The sequence below is a fragment of the Bombina bombina genome, chromosome 5 (assembly GCF_027579735.1).
Source record: "Bombina bombina isolate aBomBom1 chromosome 5, aBomBom1.pri, whole genome shotgun sequence".
In the NCBI taxonomy this organism is placed as follows: Eukaryota; Metazoa; Chordata; class Amphibia; order Anura; family Bombinatoridae; genus Bombina; species Bombina bombina.
In genome coordinates, this window is record NC_069503.1 from 221000366 (window position 1) to 221028152 (window position 27787).

Here is a 27787-nt window from a genome sequence, read left to right on the forward strand (position 1 = left end):
TGTATATGTCTTTGTGTATGTGTCTTTGTGTGTGTGAGAGTGTGCCTGTGTGTAAGTGTCTTTGTGTGGGAGTGTGTAAGTGTCTTTGTGTGAGAGTGTCTGTGTGTAAGTGTCTTTGTGTGGGAGTGTGTAAGTGTCTTTGTGTGGGAGTGTGTCTTTGTGTCTGTGTGTGTGTGTGTCTGTGTGTACGTGTCTGTGTGTCAGTAACATGTTAACATTTTTTAATGCTGGCTTTTTTTATATTGAAGCTAACAGGAAGTGTATGTCTGTGTGCATGTTAAAAAAATAATGTCCTTTTTACAACTATTGATTCAAGCACAGAACCCCAACTGAAACTGAGGGACACCTGTATTTTATAGCAAAAACAGGGGAAAACAATTAAAGTATATTGCATTGCTTTTATTCTAAATGTAATATGTTACAGGGAAATTAAATGTCGCTTATTGTCCTTTTATTGATGACAATTCTCTCTGTATGGCATATTGTAACTTACATTTTAATACATCAGTGCATGTTTTTTATATTCTATTACAATAGTGCCATATCATTTTAGTTGTGTGCTGATGCTGCACTTATATTACATTTACATGTCTACTGGGCACATACTGTGACAAAGAAAACAATATTATTATTATTCTGTTTAGAAAAGAGGCATCTTTGTGTAACCCTTAAAGCTAGCAATTCTATGCAGTGCAATTCCTGGAAATGGTGGATAAATATTTGCTAGATTTGATTAAATAGAATAATTTCTTCGTATTGCTCACTCATGTGAAATGATTGAACTAATTAAAGTGAATGTAAAGTTTAATGAATAAGCGCCCGGTTTTTAAAAATACTCTTTCATACATTAAACTTAACAATGAATCTTCTTTTTAAAAATACTTACCTTTGTTTTATGGAAAGCAGACTGGCAATCCTCCCCCGCTTTTCTTGCTGTAGTTGGCAGATCGATGATGAATCCGGCTTCCTCCCATCGTTGTGTGCCCCTCTTTGGCATCCAGCTCTTGCAGCCACGCAACGATTTGGAGGTACCCCTGTTTTTAAGAGTATTTTTAAAAACTGGGTCATTATTCATTAAACTTTACATTCACTTTAAAGGGACATTCAACACTAAATAAACGCTAGGCATAATGATGTATACAAAGTATAGATTAGCCTGAAAATAATATGCAGGTGCATTTTTTAAATTATATTAGCTGTTCAAATATTAACATAGGTGTAAAATGTTAGTCTCACTAAAGTAATGGGTGTCTGTTATCTTCTGTGCTGAAAGCCTTTAAAGACCATTATAAATGAGCTACTAGAAAATAAATCTCAAAGGGTTTAATGCAAAATTACAAATATTCGTTTGGTTGTTTCATTTTGAAATTTAATGACATCCTTAGTGGTTGGATGTGGTATTAAACCAATGTACATGTAGAGAGTGTAAATACAGAATTCAGATAATTGCAATAGCTGGGCTTCCAAAATTGACTCTAGCTGACAAAAGCTTGTGATTAGGATGTATGTCCATATATGCTGTGCTGCTGAGATGCTGCAGGTATCATAGGGCTAATTACTGTGGCTTGCTGGCTCTTGAATTCACTGAAGTGTTGCATTTTCATACCATTCTCATTACAATAAACATTCAGCTACCACTGAATTCAGCTTTTGCACTCAATGTAGAATGAAATGTTTACAATCAAGCCTGGTTTTATGAGCCAATCTAAATAATGGAGTTACAAACCATCCCTGCCAAGGTAGCCATGTTTTGGCTTGTAAAACTGTTTGACATTTCATGTCAGATATAATGTATAAAATGTCCTCATCTGCAATACAGTCCATCCACTTTCCACAGTAAATACTAACAGATGACCTTGATCACATCTTGTGAGATTTTTTAGCCTGAAAATCGCTTTTGTTTTTTGTTTTATTCTAGCCAAACACCACAACATATAATCAGAGTGGACGACATTCTGTATCTGTTGAAGTTCAGGTGCAGCGACAACGGCAGGAGGAAAGAGAGAGTTTCCAGCAAGCACAACGCCAGTACAGTTCATTACCCAGGTAACTTGCCTTTCCGTGTCTGTAGATCTTAGGATACTGTATAAAGTGAGTTACTAACCAAATAGCAGTTTCTGGTGTGGTTTTGCTTGGTTATTCCCATCTATGACACATGAATTGGGTGATTCTTAATATTGGAGTTTTACTGAAAAATCCAGATAATTCACTCTCACCAACTTAATTCATCTGCCAGGGTGCATATTACTTCCACATGTAAACTTCTTAATTAAGCACTCACTGGGCTTCAGTCGATCAGTAACATTTCTTAAAGTGTGATGTGCCAGCTTAAGGAAAGGGCACTGTTTAATTTGGAAGTTTGAGTTTTACCAAAAATGTCCTTTAAATCTCAAACTGTAATGTACTTGTGATGTGGATTCATGATAAACGCAATGATTATGATTTTGGATAATACTATTAAAAAAAACATGATGTATATAAGTGCAGGTCTCTTAAACACCTTTGATGTTGATCCCCATTTGAAAACAAATATTCCCTCTTACGTTTTTCCCATCACCCACATCAAAGAATCACAGCAGCAACTGTTCTACCAGTAAGTATGGTTAAGAGTGAAACAAGATATCACACAATTTGTACACAAATATCTCCAAACAAACACCAATATAAACTGAATATCTACTGTATAGTTTATATGTATAAGCACTATTAAAAAACAAAAACATTGTTCAAGTAATAGTTATTTTAGTATTTCCTGAACAAAACCATTGTTTAATAGAATACCTTTGATATTTATCTTGCATCCTTAATGCAAAAATAAATGGTTAGTTTAGGAAAATGTAAATTATTGCTTTGAGGATATATAACTGTTTTTAACCCCTGCAAACCTTGATGTTCCTGAGCAAGACTTTAGGCCTGTGCCTGTGGAAGGAGGAGGCTGCTTGCAGCTTTTAGCACTTTTCCGAACCTGATTCCTTCTTATGAAAGTGCAACACAATAAGATCTGTGAAAATCCAGATCTTAGTCTGTTGCACTAGAAAACCGGCTCCAAAAAGAGTCAAAGGCCGCGAGCAGCCACCGCATTTGGCAGCCAACAAAGCTGCAGAATACACAGGCCTGCAAGACATGGCCCATGAAAAAAAACATGAGTGGTAGTCACATGATCCCGCTAATCACCAACTTTGTGCTGCTCAGGAGCTGAAAATTTGCAAGTAGGAGTTTTCCTGTGTGTTTAACCCCTTTACATGGGCAATAGCAGGCAGTACCTATTGGCCAAACTGCATTAGTAGGAAATGTCTTTCAGCCAATGAGCTTTAATAGGAAGTGTCCACCAACCAATGAGCAGTATAAAATACATCAACCAAACAAAATTAGGAGGATGTGCCTATCAGCCAATGATCATTAGTAGGATGTGCCTATCAGCCAATGAGCATTAGTAGGATGTGCCTATCAGCCAAACAGTATTAGTAGGACATGCCTATCAGCCAGTGAGTGTTAGTAGAAATTATCCAAGTGATTCTGCTCTTCCCCATTAATAAACAGAACAGTTTTGAGTGCAGTATCCCTTTAAAACAAATATTAATATTTTATGTAACATACAGGCAATCTACATAATGAACATCCTTTATGCACACTCACAACTTTTTTACAAAATAGAAAATAATTTCCAAGAAAGGGCTGCATGACAAAAAGTCACATGAATAGATCAGCAAAGCCTGTGTTATATGACTATGGTAATTTGTAGTTTTTAAGACCAGTGATCCAAAGAATTGTTGTTTAATTTAAAGCTTTTCACTAAAAGCTGAATGTGCAAATGGTCAAAATGAAGATTTAAAAGCTATTCAAAGAAATGTTCAGTATATAAAATGACTGGCTCTTCGCCCAAAGTGGGAATTTAATTGCACTCAAAAATATTATAAATTGGTTCAATTTGTATTTGGAACTTCTCGCTTCTTCAGATGTTATAAGAATAGTTTACATTTTAAGGTCACTTTTCATTAATATTTTTCTCTGTCTGTGATCCGAGCTTTGCACAATTCCAGAAAACTTTATAGTGACCACTCATAAAAATAGGAAACATTTTAACTGAGTGGTTTGGATTGTTAATTCTCTAGTAAGGGGGCCCTCACTCAAATACTTATGTATATCTGCTTATTACTGTTTTATATTTATTGTACAGCACTGGGAAATCTGCTGGCACTTTACACATAAACGGCTAGATTACAAGTTTTGCGTTAGGCTTAAAAAGCAGCGTTAGCCGGTCCTAACGCTGCTTTTTAATGCCCACTGGTATTACGAGTCTTGCAGGTACAGGTGTAGTGCTAACTTTTTTGGCCAGACTTGGAAATACCGCATATCCACTTACATAAATTGCGAATCCTCTTTTTTTCAATGGGCTTGCATTGCGCCGGTATTACGAGTCTGCCAAAAAGTGATCGGTACACCCTCTCCTTTCAAGACTGGTACCGCATTTTAAAATCAGTAGTTAAGAGTTTTACACTACAACGCCGTAGCATAAAACTCTTAACTAAAGTTCTAAAAAGTACACTAACACCCATAAACTTGCCCTAAACCGAGGCCCTCCCACATTGCAAACACTAAAAGAAACATCTTAACCCCTAATCTGCCGAATCGGACATCGCCGCCACTATAATAAATATATTAACCACTGCACTCCCGCCTCGCAAACACTAGTTTAAATATTTATTAACCCCTAATCTGCCGCCCCAACGTCGCTACCACTATATTAAAGTTATTAACCCCTAAATCTAAGTCTAACCCTAACCCCAAAAATTCCTATCATTAACTAAATTATTCCTATTTAAAACTAAATACTTACCTGTAAAATAAACCCTAAAATAGCTACAATATAACTAATAGTTACATTGTAGCTAGCTTAGGATTTATTTTTATTTTACAGGCAAGTTTGTATTTATTTTAACTAGGTAGAATAGTTACTAAATAGTTATTAACTATTTAATAACTACCTAGCTAAAATAAATACAAAAGTTCATGTAAAATAAAACCTAACCTAAGTTATAATTACACCTAACACTACACTATAATTAAATAAATTACATACAATTACCTAAATTAAATTAGCTAAAGTACAAAAAACACAAACACTAAATTACATAAAATAATAAACAAATTATAGGAATTTAAACTAATTACACCTAATCTAATAGCCCTATTAAAATAAAAAAAGCCCCCCCCCAAAAAAAAAAAATTAAAAAAAACCCTTAAACTAAACTACCAATAGCCCTTAAAAGGGCCTTTTGCAGGGCATTGCCCCAAAGTAATCAGCTCTTTTACCTGTAAAAAGAAAATACAAACAACCCCCCAACAGTAAAACCCACCACCCACAAACCAACCCCCCAAATAAAAACCTATCTTAAAAAAAACCTAAGCTCCCCATTGCCCTAGATTGGCATTGCCCTTAAAAGGGCAGTTAGCTCTTTTGCCGCCCAAAGTCCCTAACCTAAAAATAAAACCCACCCAGTACACACTTAAAAAACACTAACCCCCTGAAGATCGACTTACCGGGAGACGTCTTCATCCAAGGCGGGCGAAGTGGTCCTCCAAACGAGCAGAAGTCTTCATCCAAGCCGGGCAGAAGTGGTCCTCCAGACGGGCAGAATTCTTCATCCAAACGGCATCTTCTATCTTCATCCATCCGGCGCGGAGCGAGTCCATCTTCAAGACATCCGACGCGGAGCATCCTCTTCATCCAACGACTAACACAGAATGAAGGTACCTTTAAGTGACGTCGTCCAAGATGGCGTCCCTTAGATTCCGATTGGCTGATAGAATTCTATCAGCCAATCGGAATTAAGGTAGAAAAAATTGGCTGATCCAATTGAAGTTCAATCCAAAAACTTTGGGGCAATGCCCCGCAAAAGGCCCTTTTAAGAGCTATTGGTAATTTAGTTTAGGCTAGGGTTTTTTTTTTTATTTTGGGAGGCTTTTTTATTTTAATAGGGCTATTAGATTAGGTTTAATTAGTTTACATTTTTGTAATTTGTTTATTATTTTCTGTAATTTAGTGTTTGTTTGTTTTTGTACTTTAGCAAATTTAATTTAGGTAATTGTATTTAATTTAGTTAATTTAATTATAGTGTAGTGTTAGATGTTAGTGTAACTTAGGTTAGGTTTTATTTTACAGTTAAATTTGTCTTTATTTTAACTAGGTAGTTATTAAATAGTTAATAACTATTTAATAACTATTCTACCTAGTTAAAATAAATAAAAACTTGCCTGTAAAATAAAAATAAACCCTAAGCTAGCTACAATGTAACTATTAGTTATATTGTAGCTATCTTAGGGTTTATTTTACAGGTAAGTATTTAGTTTTAAATAGGAATAATTTAGTTAATGATAGGAATATTTTTTTCAATTTATTTAAATTATATTTAAGTTAGGGGGTGTTAGGTTTATGGTTAGACTTAGGTTTAGGGGTTAATAACTTTAATATAGTGGCGGCGACGTTGAGGGCGGCAGATTAGAGGTTAATAAATTTAGGTAGGTGGCGGCGATGTTAGGGGTGGCAGATTAGGGGTTAATAATATTTAACTAATGTTTGCGAGGCGGGAGTGCAGTGGTTTAGGGGTTAATATGTTTATTATAGTGGCGGAGATGTTGGGGGCGGCAGATTAGGGGTTAATAAGTGTAGGTAGGTAAGTTAATAAGTGTAGGTAGGTGGCGGCGACATTGGGGGCGGCAGAGTAGGGGTTAATAAATATAATGTGGGGTTCGGCGATGTTGGGGGCGGCAGAGTAGGGGTTAATAAATATAATGTGGGGTTCGGCGATGTTGGGGGCAGCAGATTATGGGTTAATAAGTGTAAGATTAGGGGTGTTTAGACTCGGGTTCATGTTAGAGTGTTAGGTGTAGACATAAATTTTATTTCCCCATAGGAATGAATGGGGCTGCGTTAAGGAGTTTTACGCTGCTTTTTTGCAGGTGTTAGACATTTTTTCAGCCAGCTCTCCCCGTTGATTCCTATGGGGAAATCGTGCACAAGCACGTTACACCAGCTCACCACTGACTTAAGCAGCGCTGGTATTGGAGTGCGGTAATGAACAAAATTTTGCTCAACGCTCACTTCTTGTGTTTTAACGACGGGTTTGTAAAAACTCGTAATACCAGTGCTGCATGTAAGTGAGCGTCGAGTGAAAACTGCTCATTAGCACTGCATATCCTCTAACGCAAAACTCGTAATCTAGCCGAAAGATAGTAATAGTTATAATAAACTATAATTCACTCTATGATAAAGAACTGTTAAAGGGACACTGTAGTCTGTTCAAGCGTGTCATTTTTACACTACTCATTCTGGAATTCAGCTTTAACAACTGATATTTTTCCTCTCTCAAAAAGTATTAGATAAAACTACCCGTGTAGACTGAATTTGAGCAGATTTGCATGTATCCCTATTTTAGCACAATAATGACCATAACTCTCCATAAAAAGCAGTGTGTTGTGTATGTGTGTTCATATATACATATATATACATATATATACATATATATATATATATATATATATATATATATATATGTAAATTTTTATATATATATATATATATATATATATATATATATATACATACAGGTATACCCCGCTCATACAGCGGGTTAGGGACCGGAGCCCCGCTGTAAAGTGAAAACCACCTTAAAGTGAAACAAGGCAGTTTTAGCTTTCTTTTCACTTGCCAGTGTGTTTAAAAACTTGAAAACATGTTTGAACTAACTTATATTAGGGGTGCAATAGTGCTGCTTTTAGTTTAACACTAGCAAAGCACAGCACAGTATTCAATAAATACTGTACCTGTAAAATAGTGACAATGACTGTAGTAAAATTTGTCAGAACTGCGCATAGCAAAATGGTGCCAGTCACTTTTCTCGCAATCTCACGATGATTACAGCACTGTTTCAAAATCTTTGGAGGTTGAACTTCAGCTCCACAAAGCGCTGTATTAGCGAAGCGCTGTAAAGTGAGGTATACACGTGTATATATATATATATATATATATATATATATATATATATATATATATATATATATATATACACACACACACACGTGTGTCAATATTTATATTTTTGTCTATTATATTTGCAGATAGATTCTATATCTCTATCATAGGGATGGTAAAAAAATTGGCTGGCTCCTGTATTTTGAACAAATTTATGGAGCCCTGGTCTATTTTATACATAAAAAGATGCACATGTTTATAGCCACACTAGACATATGCTGCATGCCCACAAGCAATTTCTTGAGAAAGACACTTAGACATGTTCTTAAAATATGATTATTAAGAATCGGCTAATCAAATCCAGAACTGGATATTGTATGTGAATGCAATACATTTAAATATAAGACTCATAAAAGAACATTCAGTCAAGGATTTTTAATTCTTTATTGCTTCAGCTCACCATTATTATCGGCTATTCTGTAAAAATGCATTGCCTCATACCAAGCCTGTTCAAACGGTAAACCCTATCAATAACAAGATGGAAATGTTTTTGTACATTGGTACAGGTGAAATAGAAAGTGCTACAATTAGTAAATAGACTGTAGTTGGATTATTTTCTTATTAAACTGTCAAATGCATTTATTTGTTTAATTAGAAATATCGCACATTGACTCTGCATTATGTGCTCCATAATTCTTATTGGTTGCTGGCCAACATGTAAGGAAATCTTGGCTTTGCCCATATAGCCTTTATTTAAGAATCATTGCCTTAATTAAATTGTTATGATTAATGAGTCTGGTATTATGAACACTGTATACATTATGTTCTTTTCAGATTTTATAACTTGAGCCTGGTAGATTTATAAGATTTAAGTAAAACATTATTAATCTGTAGGCAAAGAATTCAAAATATATAACATTGGTTTTCACGGCCAAGTTGCAATGAAGTTGAAAGCAGATTTTCCTATTTATTAAATACAGGAAGCATTTTAGTCTTTGGGATATTTCACATACAGTAATGAAAATATATTGATATAATGCTTAAAATAGCCGTCTCTCTGATCTGATTCAAATTAGCAATATATTGATTGAAAGCCTGACTTTAATGAAAAGGCAGTAATGCCAAGTGATTACAAATTAAATTAAAGGAGGATATCAATAGAAATTAAATATGACATGGTTTGTTTTTTTTGTGGTAGCACTTTTTTTTTCTCATGGCTATCAATATGATCTCAACCATTTCTCATTATACAGCTTGTTTCTAATACCCTGATTAACTAGGATTTCATGATTACGCACAAATATAAATTATTCCTTGTCATGGATTGAAATTTACTTTTTACTTTACTCCGTTTTAAATTTCACTTGAACATTATATCCTATCTATCTATCTACCTATCTATCTATCTATCTATCTATCTATCTATCTATCTATCTATCATTATCTATCTCTATCTCACTCTTTATCTACCCATCTATCATCTATCTCTCTCTATTTATCTATCATTGATAAATAGCTAGATGATAGATAGTGTTTCAGCTGAAATCTACATAGACAAACATTGGCAGTACAACGATTTGCACTGAAGAGTAGACAATATCATAGGATTCCACCTTTGCCATGAGTCATTTTGTGAAATATCTGCCGTATTCGATTTGCCCTGGTCAACTGTAAGTGCTATTAATTTGAAGTGCAAGTGTTTAAGAGTAACAACTGCAAAGCCACAAAGTGGTTGACTCACAGAACGGGGCCCACTGAGTGCAGAATCACCTAGCACGTAAAAATCACTTTTCATCTGTTGCATTGCTCAGTGCAGAGTTATGTCAGCGCAAGAATTGTGCATCAGGAGCATCATGAAATGGGTTTCTGTGGCAGAGCAGCAGAACACAAGCCTCACATCAACGTGCAATGCCAAGTGTATGCTGGAGCAGTAGAAACATATTTTTGAGAGTGATGAATCATGCTTCACTATTTGAAAATTTGATGGAAGAATGTGGTTGTTGTAGATTCCAGGAGAATACTACCTACCAGAATCCATAGTAGCTACAGTAATGGTCTTGGGCTGTTTTTCATGATTTAGGCTAGGTCCCTAAGTTCCAGAAAAAGTTTAATTATAATGCTACAGAATACCAAGACATTTTAAACATTTGGGTCTAATAAAGGTCCATGAAGACATGGATTGATGTAGTTGGTGTGGGGGAAATTTGGTGGCCTGCACAGAGCCCTGACCTCAGCCCTGCTGAACACTTTTAAGATGAATTGCAACTTTGATTGCAAGACAGACATTCTCATCCAACATCAGTGCCTAACCTCACAAATGCTCCTTGGACTGAATGGGTTCAAATTCCCACAGACACATTCCATAATCTTCTGGAGAGCCTACTCAGAAGAGGGGCAGCTGTTAAAACCACAAAGGGAGGAGGGGCAATTCCATATTCATGCTCATGGTTTTGGAATCTGATATCCAACAAGCACACATAGGTGTTCTGGTCAGGTGTACTCATACATTTGGCCATATTATGTGTGTGTGCAAATATACATGTTGGCTTGAGACAGGATGATTTAGAGCAAATGTTTTTCGCTACATTATTTTTTAATGGAAAATATATTAAATCTATGTTTATTTTATTTCAGTAGAACTAAATGTTAGAGTACATTTTTTTCTTTTTCTTTTTTTGAACCGATTTTAAGATATTTCTCTAAAGCGGGGGTCACCAATTGGAGATCTGCAGCCCCTGTGAAACAGCACAACTAAGTATGGTTTTCTTGCTGCCTCAGGCGGACTTTGGGGAGTTTTTATGGGTTGGCAAACAGGATGGTTACAGTTTAAAAAAGCCCTCTGGAAGGAAGAACAACAGATATGCAAGCTTACATAACACTTGCCCTCTGCCATGGGACAGTTTTTTTTAAATTTGTTTTGTTTTTGGAAATATATTATTATTATTTGCGTTTTCCATGTATAAGGAAGTTGCCCATCACTGCTATAAATAATGCACTATTTTTTAAGTAATTGAAGACACATTTTCAACTTCATAATCTCTTCAGTGACTAGTCGCCTGCATATCTACCATGCAGAGTGTGGTGACTGGGTTTAATTGATTACAAAATACTTCATTCTAGTTCTTAAAGGGACAGTCTACTCCAGAATTGTTATTGTTTAAAAGATTGATAATTTCTTTATTACCTATTCCCCAGTTTTGCATAACCAACATTGTTATATTAATATACTTTTTACCTCTGTTATTACCTTGTATCTAAGTCTCTGCAGACTCCCCACTTATCTCGGTGCTTTTGACAGACATGCATTTTAGCCAATCAGTGCTGTCTCTTAAATAACTCCACGGGAGTGAGCACAATCTATATTGCACACATAAACTACCACTGTCTGTCAAAAACTGTAAAAATGCACTGAGATAAAAGGTGGTTTTTTTAACAGTTCGAAGTCAGTGTGAGCCCATCTAGGTTTAGCTTTCAACAAAGAATACCAAAAGAACAAACCAAATTTGATGATAAAAGTAAATTGGAAAGTTGTTTAAAAATGCATGCCCTATCTGAATCATGAAAGTTTATTTTTGTCTAGACTGTCCCTTTAATCTTCTTTTATCTGTGTAATATTTATTTTAAGTGTATGACACCTTCAGCATTTTTTATTTATTTTCTTTATACAGCTGGCAGTTTCAAAACAGCAATAATTTCAAACACCGACCTCATAAAATATAACTTTTTTTTAAAAATGTAAATCCTATACACTTACAAACTCCCTCCCTTGTATATCTTGAGGCAATGCTGACAATATCCACGGACCTCTAAAGCTCTTGCGCCGTGCAGCCTCTGAAACCTAACATTCTTTGGCATAGAAAATACAACCAACCCAGGCAGATGCATTTGTTTGCGTGATAGCAGTTTACAAGTTGTCAACATTCTTAGTTTGTTCGTTTTATTCATTTTGAAAGAATAGACGGTAAATAATGTACAAGCCATGTGCCTTTTGTCGTGTCTCTTTATCTACAAAATATCATTTTTTTTCACATTTAGTTTAGCTCTATAAAATCACATCGCCTTTTGTGTTTACTTTTCTTTAAAAGCGCTAAACACAAATTATTCAATGAATTAGTGTTTTATCTCTGATTTTATGACTAGGCTATTTCAGAACAGTATTTATAATAATGGTAATAGACATTAATATATGTGTTCTTAATAAATCTGTGATTGACTTTGCTTTCCAGGATTTATAAGTTTATGGTTAATGGCTTTAAAAGGACAACGTACAGTAATATTGTCCCATTTAATGTGTTACCAGTGATCCATTTTACCTGCTAGAGTGTACAAATAATACCTTTACCTTTATTTTGTCATTAGAAATTGCTGCTTTTTCCTTCTGTATTCCCACATATACTGACAATTTAAATACTTAAGTATTGGTTATAGAAAATATATGTGAACAAGAAGCTTCCAAAGAAATTACATACCCAGTAGGGGTTAAAGAAATAGCTTTTAAAATGTTAATTTTCAATTGCTCTCTCAAATTCAGACTTTTGTGTAAACAGACAAAAATAAGATAAAGCGGCCGTGGTGCGTAGAAATAAAGATGACGGTTTCTGCTCTCCCCTTAATGCTAAACTCTTTGAAATGGATTGTGGTTTCACCTAGAAACCCCCCCCGCACTACACTATTTCATATAGGAAAATAAATTTAAATGGACATTAAACCCTTTGATAAAAAAAACTCAGTTCCTGTTAGAAATGGAAGTGCAAAACACTGTTATATTCCACATAGCCATTGGCTGCACACTTTAGATGCCTACTTATAATTGTCTCTAATTGGCCACAGCATAGAAGATAACCTAAATTACAACATGGCAGCTCCCATTGTGTTATAGACACTAAAACTTTACACTTATTTTGTCAATGTTTAAACAGCTAATGAAACTTTAAAAAATACATATACATGTTAGTCTCAGACTAATCTTTCCTGTGAATGCATCATTCTGTCTAGCATTTATTTAGTGTTCTATGTCCCTTTAAAGGATCAGTTTCCCATATGTGTCATATACTGCAGTTGGTATCACAAGTCACTTAGTCAAGTCAAAATTAAACTTTCGTGATTCAGATAGAGCATGCAATTTTAAAGGGACATGAAACCCAAAACTTTTCTTTCATAATTCAGACAGAGAATACAATTTTAAACAACTTTCCAATTTACTTCTATTATTTAATTTGCTTCCTTCTCTTGTTATCCTTTGCTGAAAGGTTTATCTAGGCAGGCTCAGGAGGTTCTAGCTGTTGATTGGTGGCTGCATATATATACCGATTGTGATTGGCTCACCCATGTGTTCAGTTAGAAACCATTAGTGCTTTGCTGCTCCTTCAACAAATTATACCAAGAGAATGAAACACATTAGATAATAGAAGTAAAAGTTGTTTAAAATTGTATTATCTATCTAAAACATGAAAGAAAATGTTTTGGGTTTCGTGTCCCTTTAAGCAACTTTCTGATTTACTCCTATTATCAGTTTTTCTTCGTTCTCTTGTTATCTTTATTTGAAAAAGCAAGAATGTAACCTTACAAGCTGGCCCATTTTTGGTTCAGCACCTGGGTAGCGCTTTCTGATAGGTGTCTAAATGTAGTTAACAATCGGCAAGCACTACCTAGGTTCTGAACCAAAAATGGGCCGGCTCCTAAGCTTACATTCAAATAAAGATAGCAAGAGAATGAAGAAAAATTGATAATAGGAGTAAATTAGAAAGTTGCTTAAAATTGCTGCTCTATCTGAATCATAAAAGTTTAATTTTGACTAGACTGTCCCTTTAAGGGTAAACAATTTTATAGCACACTGTCTCTTGTTATGCTTGCACAAATATTGACTTATAGCAGGCTTTGCCAAATCCCTGGAACCCAAGGGCCACAATTTGATTTCTTCCTCGTAAAATTTAGCATTTTCTACATATAGGAATTTGTGCATTACAAGTAAAGATAATAATATATCTAGATATAAAGCCACCCTTATCTGTGTGTAGCTGGCTCCTCAATGATCTTTTTTCTAAATTTCTAATGAACTTGTCACTTTCTGTGTTCCATTTAATTGTGGCCGATTATTATCATTTATTTGTGTAGCGCTGGGTACAATGATAGGGGTATACAATGACAAGGATTTGTGATAAAATACAAAACATAACAAAACTAAACACATAGAAAAGAAGTACAAATGTACAAAAGGTCTCCAGAAAACAGAGATTGGTGCCGGTTATAAGAAACAATATTGTATGCATATAAACTAGCCCTGGGGAGTAAAACAACTTATATTGTGGAGGGTATCGTAGCGACAGAAAACACACTGTATCTTTGTGCTGACAAACAGCGGAGTTCGTTACTTACAGGAATGTAGGCATACCCGCTCGACGGGGGACCAATAGCATTCAACCGGTTCTGTTCCAGGTAGTAATAGCCAGGTTACTCCTTGACCGGTAAACTGATTCAGCGTTTAGTGCCTTCTCCCTCCTCGAGACTACACGACCCGGCGTGCCGGCACTCACTGATGACGTAATCCAATGTCAGGTGTAAACAGCGATCCCAGCTACATTACCATCCTCCTCACAATACTACTCCCAGGGCGCATACAATAACTCACGGCTGCAGGGCACTGTTTAGACAGAAGGGCTCCTTACCCTTCTAAATAAATAGAAAAAATAAGTCCAGAAAGCTCCCATAAGAAAGTAAATAAAAGTCCAAATTTTATTTCATTAAATTTAAATCCAAGAGTTAAAAGCAAAATAGAGGTAACATCAAGGATAGGTGGAGAGACAAATTCGTCTTACATGTTTCGGCCAAATGCAGCCGTAATCATAGACATAAATTCACACAGGTGTCACCCTTATTTACAGAGGTAAAATGTTCCTTATTGGTTAAAACATAACACACCCTTCCCCTTTTTTCCTCCCTTGCAAGAGAACAAATTAACCATTTAAGTATCACAGACATGTTTCCATTAAATAAATGTAAAGTGAATTAGGATCTAGCTTAAACCAAATTTAAATATATACATCAAACAAACAAATCAATGGATTACAGTTCTTAGGACAGAAAAACATCAGAGCACAAAATTCTTAATTACTCAAATAAATATAGCAATAGATTACATATATAGTGTCAAACAAACAAAGGTGCAGCTCAATTTTACTGCCTTTACATATTTCCTTTTACTAATGATTTTGACTACTAGTAAGATATATCACACTCATAGGGTAACTAAAATTCCTTTTGCTCTTGAATTAAAATATATATATCTGTTTATTTGATTAAATACGTTCAACTTGATTTTTGTCTTCCATACATGGCTTATGCTTGGTCATTCATAAAAGAATTAATTTACAAACAGTAAATAATCACACTATCAACAGTTGGGAGCTAGCGCAATAACACATATTCCCAAAAGTTAATAATGTCATTTTCGGAGTTAAACCCATAAGGAGTTAAAGTGCACATCTTATTAATCCAATAGACTTCTTGTCTAGCAAGAATTGACCATTTATCCCCCCCCCTCGGGGGTCTGCTTATGGATTCTATTGCATTCCATTCAAAGGTGCGCACATCACCCCCATGTACAAAAATGAAGTGTCTGGCCAGTTCTGAGCATTCATTCTGGGCTAGTCATACCTATATACTGTAATTTATGGCATGTACATCCTATCAAATAAACCACAAAGGTGGTAGAGCAATTAACACATCCCTTGGTATTAAAGTTCTCATTGGTAACATAGGAAGTAAAGCTAGATCCTACTTTAATGACATCACAAGCTTTACAGTTCTTCCCACATCTGTAGGTACCATTATGCCTTAACCAAGAGCTCTGATTTTGGGGGGCCCGAAGTTCAAACCATGTTTCCCAAGGATAAATTTCTCCTATATACAAACCTGCAACCATCACTAACAACATCTTTCAGAAGATCATCTCCATATAAGATGGGTAGATACTTTTTAATGATGTTGCAGATCTGATAGTATTGCATGGAATATTTAGTAATGAACAATGGTTTATTGTCATTTTGATTTTTGGACTGTACATTAGAACCTCTATACTTTAGGAGACTGGCTCTATCGATTTTGATAGTATCCTCCATGGCATTTTTAATGACCTGAGCAGAATAACCTCTATTCTCAAGTCTTTTACTTAATGCCTGGGACTCAAAATAAAAAGTAGCATCGTTTGAGCTAATTCTCCTAGTTCTTAGGAACTGGCCCTTAGCGATCCCCCTAAACACATGTCTTGGATGTGAGCTTGAGGAATGCAATATAGAGTTACCTGCAATGGGTTTGCGATAGACATTAGTTTCTATCTTCTTAGTGCACTTATTGAAACTCAATTCCACATCCAAGAAGTGTATAGTGTCATGCCGCCACTCATAGGTAAATTGGATATCAGGAATACAAGAATTGAGATATCCTACAAAATCTCTGGCTTCCAGTTCAGAAAAGGTACCAATGAAAATCAGATCATCAATAAATCTCTTGTAGTACAATATCCTCGCTGAGTAGGGGTTCACATGTCCCAGCAAATACTTATATTCCATCCAGCCCATAAATAAGTTCGCGTATGAGGGGGCGAATTTCGCCCCCATGGCTGTGCCTTTTAGCTGGACATAGTGGACCCCCTCAAAGCGAAAATAATTGTGCTCAAGAAGAAATTTAGTAGCCAGAACAATAAACTCCTTAGTTTCATTAGAATATTCGGTTAACAAATCTAGAAAAAACTTCAAAGCTTCTAGACCCAATGAATGTGGTATTGACGTATACAGCGCTGTGACATCAACTGTCAGCCATGTCATACCTTCCACCACCTGCACAGTATCCACAAGGTTGAGTATGTGGGTAGTATCTCTTAAAAAGCTGGGAAGTGACATAACCAGCGGCTGCAGAATACAATCTATCCACTCTGATAGATGTTCAAACAATGACCCAATTCCAGCAACAATTGGTCGTCCCTTAACTTGCTCCAAACTCTTGTGGATCTTGGGCAGGTGGTGGAATATAGGTACCACAGGATCAGAGACAAACAAAAACTCAAAGGTACTTTGATCAATAATGCCCAGATACAAAGCATCATCAAGAATAGATTTCAATCTATTCTGGTACAATCTAGTGGGATTACTTCTGAGTGCTTTATATGAAGTGACATCACTCAACTGGCGTATAGCTTCATTCACATACATGTCCCTGTCCATTACCACAATATTGCCGCCCTTATCGGCCTGTTTGACCACTATTGACAAGTTATTTTGTAGAGATACAATCGCCTCTCTCTCTTGTCTACTTAGATTTGAGTGATCCACAGATGTGGTTTTGTCTAGGGCATGTAATTCTTCAGTTACTCGTTTGTGAAAGCTCTCCAAAGCTCTCCCCCTAGATTGCACAGGATAGAATTTAGACTTATTTTTAAACCTGGGGGTTAGTGTGTATGCCAAATCAGGATCATTGAATTGTTCTTTTTCTAGAGATTGTAAAGTTGTCAGATCACACATCTCTTTAAAATTCAAAAGTGAAAGTTTAGTGTCAACCTGTTCAAAATTTTGGGCTTCCTCTCTAGGTGCTCCCTCATTAGTAAAGTGTCTACGTAAGGTTAAATTGCGCACAAATTTATTTAAGTCTAGGATAGTTTGGAAAATATCAAATTTTTTGGTTGGACAAAACCCCAGACCAAAATTTAACACTTTAATTTCAATTGCACTTAGATTGTAGTGAGAGATATTGATAACCAAGTCATTTTTTATTTCTTGGTTGCACCTCTGAGGGTATATCTGTTTGCCCCTCTGATCTTGTTGGCTACTCCTGTTCCCCCTCCTCCCTTTGTTTTTAGAGCTGACCGAAAAACCTGGTTGTTAGATTTAGTTACATTAATTGTGTCATTTCCTACAGATACTGATGAACCACTTGCTACATTATTCGCTATACTAGTATTCCTAGGAATCGCTCCTGAGTATACAGTTTGTTCATTTCCAATATGTAAGCCATTAATGTGGTCATTGCTACACGCAGATTTAGCTTGGTTATACTGAATTAGTGGTTCTTGTGCAGATGTATTATTAGCTGTTGCATTCTGGCCTACATTAGTTTGAATATTATCATCATTCCTAGTAATTAATACATTCTCATTTTCAGAATTAGAACCCTCATCGTAGGAGGTGGAGAAGTTAGAGAGGGAATCATCATCTGTACTTTCATGATCATTTTTAAAAGTCACCCTTCTTCCTTTATTCTTCCTTCTCCTCCTCCTACGATTACTCTCAGTGGTATTAGAAATCATATTTTTACCATCCCCATCTTCATTATCATGAATAAACCAAGAAGACCTGCGTCTATGTAGTTTTTGCCACAAAAAGACTTGACCTGCGTCTATGTAGTTTTTGCCACAAAAAGACTTGACCAGTAGAGTAGTCTTTCTGATCTCTAAGAAATTTTACATGTTTAGTTTGTATGATATCTTTCTTAAGGGTTTCAATAGCATCTTGTAACATCTTATCAAATTCACCGTAACCTTCATTTAGCTGGTGCTTATTAAGTTCAACCTGTAACGAAATAATATCATTTCTAATAGCATACAGTTGTTCAGTTTTATATGATGATGCTTTGTATCTGGGCATTATTGATCAAAGTACCTTTGAGTTTTTGTTTGTCTCTGATCCTGTGGTACCTATATTCCACCACCTGCCCAAGATCCACAAGAGTTTGGAGCAAGTTAAGGGACGACCAATTGTTGCTGGAATTGGGTCATTGTTTGAACATCTATCAGAGTGGATAGATTGTATTCTGCAGCCGCTGGTTATGTCACTTCCCAGCTTTTTAAGAGATACTACCCACATACTCAACCTTGTGGATACTGTGCAGGTGGTGGAAGGTATGACATGGCTGACAGTTGATGTCACAGCGCTGTATACGTCAATACCACATTTATTGGGTCTAGAAGCTTTGAAGTTTTTTCTAGATTTGTTAACCGAATATTCTAATGAAACTAAGGAGTTTATTGTTCTGGCTACTAAATTTCTTCTTGAGCACAATTATTTTCGCTTTGAGGGGGTCCACTATGTCCAGCTAAAAGGCACAGCCATGGGGGCGAAATTCGCCCCCTCATACGCGAACTTATTTATGGGCTGGATGGAATATAAGTATTTGCTGGGACATGTGAACACCTACTCAGCGAGGATATTGTACTACAAGAGATTTATTGATGATCTGATTTTCATTGGTACCTTTTCTGAACTGGAAGCCAGAGATTTTGTAGGATATCTCAATTCTTGTATTCCTGATATCCAATTTACCTATGAGTGGCGGCATGACACTATACACTTCTTGGATGTGGAATTGAGTTTCAATAAGTGCACTAAGAAGATAGAAACTAATGTCTATCGCAAACCCATTGCAGGTAACTCTATATTGCATTCCTCAAGCTCACATCCAAGACATGTGTTTAGGGGGATCGCTAAGGGCCAGTTCCTAAGAACTAGGAGAATTAGCTCAAACGATGCTACTTTTTATTTTGAGTCCCAGGCATTAAGTAAAAGACTTGAGAATAGAGGTTATTCTGCTCAGGTCATTAAAAATGCCATGGAGGATACTATCAAAATCGATAGAGCCAGTCTCCTAAAGTATAGAGGTTCTAATGTACAGTCCAAAAATCAAAATGACAATAAACCATTGTTCATTACTAAATATTCCATGCAATACTATCAGATCTGCAACATCATTAAAAAGTATCTACCCATCTTATATGGAGATGATCTTCTGAAAGATGTTGTTAGTGATGGTTGCAGGTTTGTATATAGGAGAAATTTATCCTTGGGAAACATGGTTTCCCCTAGTGAACTTCGGGCCCCCCAAAATCAGAGCTCTTGGTTAAGGCATAATGGTACCTACAGATGTGGGAAGAACTGTAAAGCTTGTGATGTCATTAAAGTAGGATCTAGCTTTACTTCCTATGTTACCAATGAGAACTTTAATACCAAGGGATGTGTTAATTGCTCTACCACCTTTGTGGTTTATTTGATAGGATGTACATGCCATAAATTACAGTATATAGGTATGACTAGCCGTGACGTCCGTACTAGGATACGAGAACATTTGGGATACATTAAAAACAAAATTGAATGCTCAGAACTGGCCAGACACTTCATTTTTGTACATGGGGGTGATGTGCGCACCTTTGAATGGAATGCAATAGAATCCATAAGCAGACCCCCGAGGGGGGGGGATAAATGGTCAATTCTTGCTAGACAAGAAGTCTATTGGATTAATAAGATGTGCACTTTAACTCCTTATGGGTTTAACTCCGAAAATGACATTATTAACTTTTGGGAATAGGTGTTATTGCGCTAGCTCCCAACTGTTGATAGTGTGATTATTTACTGTTTGTAAATTAATTCTTTTATGAATGACCAAGCATAAGCCATGTATGGAAGACAAAAATCAAGTTGAACGTATTTAATCAAATAAACAGATATATATATTTTAATTCAAGAGCAAAAGGAATTTTAGTTACCCTATGAGTGTGATATATCTTACTAGTAGTCAAAATCATTAGTAAAAGGAAATATGTAAAGGCAGTAAAATTGAGCTGCACCTTTGTTTGTTTGACACTATATATGTAATCTATTGCTATATTTATTTGAGTAATTAAGAATTTTGTGCTCTGATGTTTTTCTGTCCTAAGAACTGTAATCCATTGATTTGTTTGTTTGATGTATATATTTAAATTTGGTTTAAGCTAGATCCTAATTCACTTTACATTTATTTAATGGAAACATGTCTGTGATACTTAAATGGTTAATTTGTTCTCTTGCAAGGGAGGAAAAAAGGGGAAGGGTGTGTTATGTTTTAACCAATAAGGAACATTTTACCTCTGTAAATAAGGGTGACACCTGTGTGAATTTATGTCTATGATTACGGCTGCATTTGGCCGAAACATGTAAGACGAATTTGTCTCTCCACCTATCCTTGATGTTACCTCTATTTTGCTTTTAACTCTTGGATTTAAATTTAATGAAATAAAATTTGGACTTTTATTTACTTTCTTATGGGAGCTTTCTGGACTTATTTTTTCTAAAACTAAACACATCTAGTACACGAGGAAGAGGGCCCTGCGCCGGATAGCTCGCAGTCTACTTTGTATAAATTGTATTAATGGTGTGATATGAAGATTTATATACGTTTTCTTTATTAATAAATGTATGTACAGCGTCACCTTTCCCTTATTTGATGTCTCTTGTTCATTGTATCTTCTTGTTACTGAAAACCCCTTCTTTACATTATTGCATGCAAGAAGTATCCGTTTGTGCCGCGCTCCTCCTCTTCGCACTATTTTCCAGTCCTATTATACAGGTGTTTGCTTGCATCTCCAAAGTGCATCTTTCCTGGAACTCTTAACTGTTTATATCTACTTTTTTATTTTAAGCAATTACCATGACACGTTATTGATTTTTACACAAAATGTAGAGATAAAGCCAAAATTAATCGCACTTTTTTTTTTTTTTTAAATAGGCAAAGTAGGAAAAATCCTAGTTCTGTCTCTCAAGACTCTTGGGAACAAGCTTACCCTCCTGGAGAAGGATTTCAGAGCGCTAAGGACAACCCAAGATATTCTAGCTATCAAGGATCAAGAAATGGGTACATGGGTGGGCACGGGTATAATGCCAGGGTAATGATGGAAGCACAAGAATTACTACGACAGGAGCAGAGGCGGAAAGAACAGCAACTTAAAAAAAAGGTGTCCTCTGAAGGATCCAATAATTATGACTTGCACAAGAAAGTTTCAGATCCTAACTATGCTCAGCCAAAAGGTCCTTTCAGGCAGGATGTGCCGCCATCACCATCTCAGGTAGTTCGGCTGAACAGATTACCCCAACAAGAACAAGGAAGACCGTTTTATTCCTGAGGGACAAGATAAAAAAAAATAAAACACTGCAATAAACATTATTTTCAAACTAGACCTTATTTTTAAAATGGACGGTACTATGGTGCATATCGTGTCTGCTTCAGTGCCTTTATAAATATGGGCAAAGCAAGAGTGGACTTAATATTGCCTTTGTCCTTTAAGTCTGAAGTGTTCTTTTCATGGAAGGATTTTTCACAAGAAGACAATCACTGATGATATTAACTATATATCCATTATTCATGAAATTTCAAATGGTCTTGAAATGCTTTGCTAAGTTTTACTTAATACATAATTTACACATGATGTATAGTGAAAAAGTAATTTGGGATTTCTTCACATTATTTTTTTAATCTATATATATATATATATATATATCTTCATTTTTTTTTTATTTAAGTATTATTTCAACATTTAACAGTCGATAATAGGTGATTTAATCAGTTACATCTCGTTTGTGTATATTTTTTGTGTGTATACATTTGTATTTGAAAAGCTGTTTATCTTATTTTTTACAGAACCGAAAAGAGGAAAAAAAAAATGTTTCAGGCTTTTTATGGTTTCCTTTCATCTCAAAGAATGTGTATAAAATGACATTTATGATGTGTCCATGTTCTTTTAAAATTGTAGTGTTGGAAATCCCATATTACTGTATTTCTGTTATGATCTTTGTTGAGAATGTGTTTTGACATGGAAATTTCTACATATTTTCCAAATTATTATTATTATTTTTTAATCAAGGTTGATTGAGAGGGAAAGGTTTCATCAAGGACAAAGGGAAAAAAAAAGACTTGCATCACTGTACAAAAATTGTAATGTAAACATTTTCAAAATATTTTGTATCATCATGCCTCGTGCTTCCATGCGATGCGTTTTTTTTCTGTTTTAATAAGAAGCGGACAATGTAAAAAATAAAAGAATGGGAACTGTTACACAGTGTTAGTAATCATGCCAGATTGATTAAGCTATATTTAAAGCACCAGGTTATGTTTAGGGATGCAGTGACATTTCCTGTCCTACAATAACACTAATAAAACATTTTTTTAAAGTTATAAATAGGTTTCATAATAACCCCTTAGCTGCCATACAGGGTCGCTTCAAAATGCATAGTGCTACTTTACACCTAATGTTTCAAAACTGCCCTTAACTTTAGTCAGATCTTCAATTCAACATGCTTGCGTAAAAGTGGTAAACTACAAGAAAAGGATTTAATATAAATACATTATAGAAGGTTAGGAGAGGGAAAATAATGTATCTTCTTCATATGTCCTCTTGAATCCTCACCAGCAAATCAGATGATCAAATTATCCTGCTGATTGGTCACCCATTAACACTAAGGAACACCGCAGGCTTAACTTACTTTTCTACTTAGTCCAACACATGCCCTTTGGTGCACTGCCCAGTATAATATATATATGTGTGTATATGTATGTGTGTGTATATATATATATATATATATATATATATATATATATATATATATATATATATATATATATATATATATATATATAATGTTCCTAGTTTTGTAAAAAAAAGTTATCTATTTCCTAGAAAGCTTGCAGTACCTTTTCAGCCAATCCCCTTTCAACCACATTGACATAATTGTTACAGGTTGTTTGTCCGACACAAACACTATACTTTAGTAATAGTTTGGGAGAGTGAAGCAAATTGAGAGTGGGCGACCAGTGTCTTGTCTAAAGACAAGGGATAACAGATCGTAATTAAAGGGATACTAAACCCACATTGGGTTTAGTATCCCTTTAAGAGGGTGATACTTATTGTAGAAGCTGATCAAGAGTGAATGTTAAATAATCTAAAAAGCTATGAAATTTAATAAGAATTCTAGAACTAAAGCTCACTGACTGCGATATGTTAGGATATATTTAGTAGGTATCCTGTAAAATTAAAGGGACATTAAACTGCAGAGTACAATTATAGTTACACGGTTACTACTTAACTTGCAGCTCCCTTCAAAGCTTTTCTTTTATTCTAAACCATTACAGAAGTCGGCTGGTAAATCTCTGCTCTTTATACTGGGTGCCCTCCTCCTAGGAACGCAAGAATACTTCAACTCCAAGATGGCGATTCCCAGAGCTTCACTAACCAGCACTTGTAAAGGGTAAAAATAAGAGTACGGCTCTGTAAAGAGCTGTGGGCACCAGATACAAAATCATCAGCATGGTCAGTAGTAGCCATGCTATGTACTGCAGTTGTACTCATCGGTTTTATGTCCCGTTAATATATATTTTCTTACATGTTTTTCTGTCTAAAACTACCTGTTTAAAATATAGCATTTAAATTACTTCTAGATCTAGCACTTAAAGTTTACATCGGAAACCGAGAATCCCTAACAAACAAATATCTTCTAGAGTCCAACAGCACTAAATGCAAATCTTTATTTTAAACAAAAATGGGTCTAAGAAAATTTGCCGCATTTTAACCCTTCCAAAACAAACTATTTTATAAATAAAGGTGTTGCATTTAAGTGCTATTGGACTTGGTACTTACTATATGAGTAAAATGACTAACTGCCGGCCTTTGACTCTAATCTCAGAGTCCCAAACATATCGTTTTAACCACTCGGTTGCTACACCTTGCTTCTCAGCTATTTCTGACAAAGGGTTAAAACATCCTTGTTATAAAGAAATTGCAATGCTGTAATTGTCTTCTAAATAATATTGTTCATGTTTGTGTTTAACAGGGCATTAACAATCCGCAAAACGCCAGAAGTATATGTGCAATATAGCTGCATTTAAAAACATGTCCATTTTCAGACTCAATACCCACTCATGATTTGGTGCATTTAAAATCTAATTTTACGGCAAACTTTTAAGTTATCTCAAAATCTGTTACAATAGCTGGCTCTGTGTTTTGTATTGTGAGCTGCATGATATGCGAGATGTAGCTTTGATTAATAAAAGTGCCTATGAATTATTTTCTCACAACGAAAACTTGAGATTGGTTGACAATTTGTGTAAAAGGAAAGGAGAGAAAAGCAACAAAATGATGTATCTTGATTATAAAAAATTGTTTGAGTTTTACTGGCACATTAATTTTCACATTATTTTTTTATAACAATTGTAAAATCTTGAGCACATATATCTGTCTTTTTAGATGCCTTTGTTGTTAATGTACTACAGTGTTTATGTTTAAGCACATTGACTTTGGATGACCATAGCTCTTTTTAAGAAAAGAAAAAAAGGACAAAAAAAATTCTGCCTTATAACTGTATATAAATCATTAAAATAAATTTCAGTTCTTAAATTAACTTTGTGTCTGTTGCTTGGTTACTTAAAAATTAATTTTAAGGGGAAAAAAATATTTTTGTAACATAAAAAGATAATCACAATTGTACACCTAATCATTCAAAAGTTTTGTTCCCCATTTGTATTCAGCTTATAAATTGGAACCTTGATTCCAGTGAATTGTATTGCATTCTGTCGTAATAGGAGAAGGGACATTAACCCCCTTAAGGACAAGGACATTTTTCAATTTCTTACCCTTAAAGGGACAGTAAAGTAAAAAAAAATCTTTCATGATTTAAACAGGGCATGTAATTTTAAACAACTTTCCAATTTACTTTTATTACCAATTTTGCTTTGTTCTCTTGGTATTCTTAGTTGAAAGCTAAATCTAAGAGGTTCATGTGCTAATTTCTTAGACCTTGAAGACTGTCTCTCATCGGAAAGCATTTTGACAGTTTTTCCCCACTAGAGGGCGTTAGTTCATGTGTTTCATATAGATAACATTGAGCTCTGGCACATGAAGCTCCTAAGAGCAAGCACTGATTGGCTAAAAATGCAAGTCTGTCAAAAGAACTGAAATAAGGTGGCAGTTTGCAGAGGCATAGATACAAGGTAATCACAGAGGTAAAAAGTATATTACTACTGTCCCTTTAAGGATCAGGGCTATTTTTACATTTCTGCGGTGTTTGTGTTTAGCTGTAATTTTCCTCTTACTCATTTACTGTACCCACACATATTTTATATACCATTTTTCTCGCCATTAAATGGACTTTCTAAAGATACTATTATTTTCATCATATCAAATAATTTACTACAATTTTGTTTTATAAAATACGATGAACAAATGGGAAAAAAACACACTTTTCTCTTGTTAAGTGTATCCAGTCCACGGATCATCCATTACTTGTGGGATATTCTCCTTCCCAACAGGAAGTTGCAAGAGGATCACCCACAGCAGAGCTGCTATATAGCTCCTCCCCTAACTGTCATATCCAGTCATTCTCTTGCAACTCTCAACTAAGATGGAGGTCGTAAGAGGACTGTGATGTTTTATACTTAGTTTATTCTTTAATCAAAAGTTTGTTATTTTTAAATGGTACCGGAGTGTACTGTTTATCTCAGGCAGTATTTAGAAGAAGAATCTGCCTGCGTTTTCTATGATCTTAGCAGAAGTAACTAAGATCCATGGCTGTTCTCACATATTCTGAGGAGTGAGGTAACTTCAGAGAGGGAATGGCGTGCAGGTTATCCTGCAATAAGGTATGTGCAGTTAATATATTTCTAGGGATGGAATTTGCTAGAAAATGCTGCTGATACTGAACTAATGTAAGTAAAGCCTTAAATGCAGCGAGAGCTACTGGTATCAGGCTTATTAATAGAGATGCATACTCTTATAAAAATGTAATATAAAACGTTTGCTGGCATGTTTAATCGTTTTTATATATGTTTGGTGATAAAACTTATTGGGGCCTAGTTTTTTTCCACATGGCTGGCTTGAATTCTGCCTAGTAACAGTTTCCTGACTTTCCACTGTTGTAATATGAGTGGGAGGGTTTTTTTTGTGCAGCTTTTGTGGATCATACAGCTTCTTCCTGCATGATCTAGGATATCTCTGGAGGGCTCAAATGGCTTCAAAGTCGTTTTTGAGGGAGGTAACAAGCCACAGTAGAGCTGTGGCAGTTGTGACTATTTAAAAAAAAACAAAAAAAAAACGTTTTTGTCAGTTATTATTCTGTGTTTGTTATTAAGGGGTTAATCATCCATTTGCAAGTGGGTGCAATGCTCTGCTAACTTGTTACATACACTGTAAAAATGTTGTTAGTGTAACTGCCTTTTTTCACTGTTATTTCAAATTTTGGCAAAAATTTGTGTTTCTTAAAGGTGCAGTAACGTTTTTTATATTGCTTGTAAACTTGTTTAAAGTGTTTTCCAAGCTTGCTAGTCTCATTGCTAGTCTGTTTAAACATGTCTGACACAGAGGAAACAACTTGTTCATTATGTTTGAAAGCCATGGTGGAGCCCCATAGGAGAATGTGTACTAAATGTATTGATTTCACCTTAAACAGTAAAGATCAGTCTTTAACTATAAAAACATAATTTATGCTTACCTGATAAATTTATTTCTCTTGTAGTGTATCCAGTCCACGGATCATCCATTACTTATGGAATATATTCTCCTTCCCAACAGGAAGTTGCAAGAGTCCACCCACAGCAAAGCTGCTATATAGCTCCTCCCCTAACTGCCATATTCAGTCATTCGACCGAAAACATGCAGAGAAAGGAAAAACCATAGGGTGCAGTGGTGACTGTAGTTCAAATGAAAAAATTACCTGCCTTAAAGTGACAGGGCGGGCCGTGGACTGGATACACTACAAGAGAAATAAATTTATCAGGTAAGCATAAATTATGTTTTCTCTTGTTAAGTGTATCCAGTCCACGGATCATCCATTACTTATGGAATACCAATACCAAAGCTAAAGTACACGGATGATGGGAGGGACAAGGCAGGTACTTAAACGGAAGTTACCACTGCCTGTAAAAAAAAAAAAAAAAAAACCTTTCTCCCAAAAATAGCCTCCGAAGAAGCAAGGTATCAAATTTGTTAAATTTGAAAAAGTATGAAGCGAAAACCACAGCTCTAGTAGAATGAGC

At 35.4% G+C, this 27787-nt stretch overlaps 1 protein-coding gene across 4 annotated transcripts in view; it reads left to right on the forward strand.

Annotated features, from left to right (window-relative positions):
* Positions 1-25158, forward strand: part of PARD3 (par-3 family cell polarity regulator) — a 1150653-nt gene extending 1125495 nt beyond the window's left edge. For all 4 annotated transcript variants that reach the window (XM_053713848.1, XM_053713850.1, XM_053713851.1 and 1 more), the window contains 2 exons: positions 1919-2046; positions 21497-25158. In XM_053713848.1, coding sequence (XP_053569823.1) covers positions 1919-2046; positions 21497-21890 — 522 coding nt within the window. In that variant the 3' untranslated portion in view covers positions 21891-25158. The remainder of the gene's footprint in view (positions 1-1918; positions 2047-21496) is intronic.
* The last annotated feature ends 2629 nt before the right edge of the window (positions 25159-27787 follow it).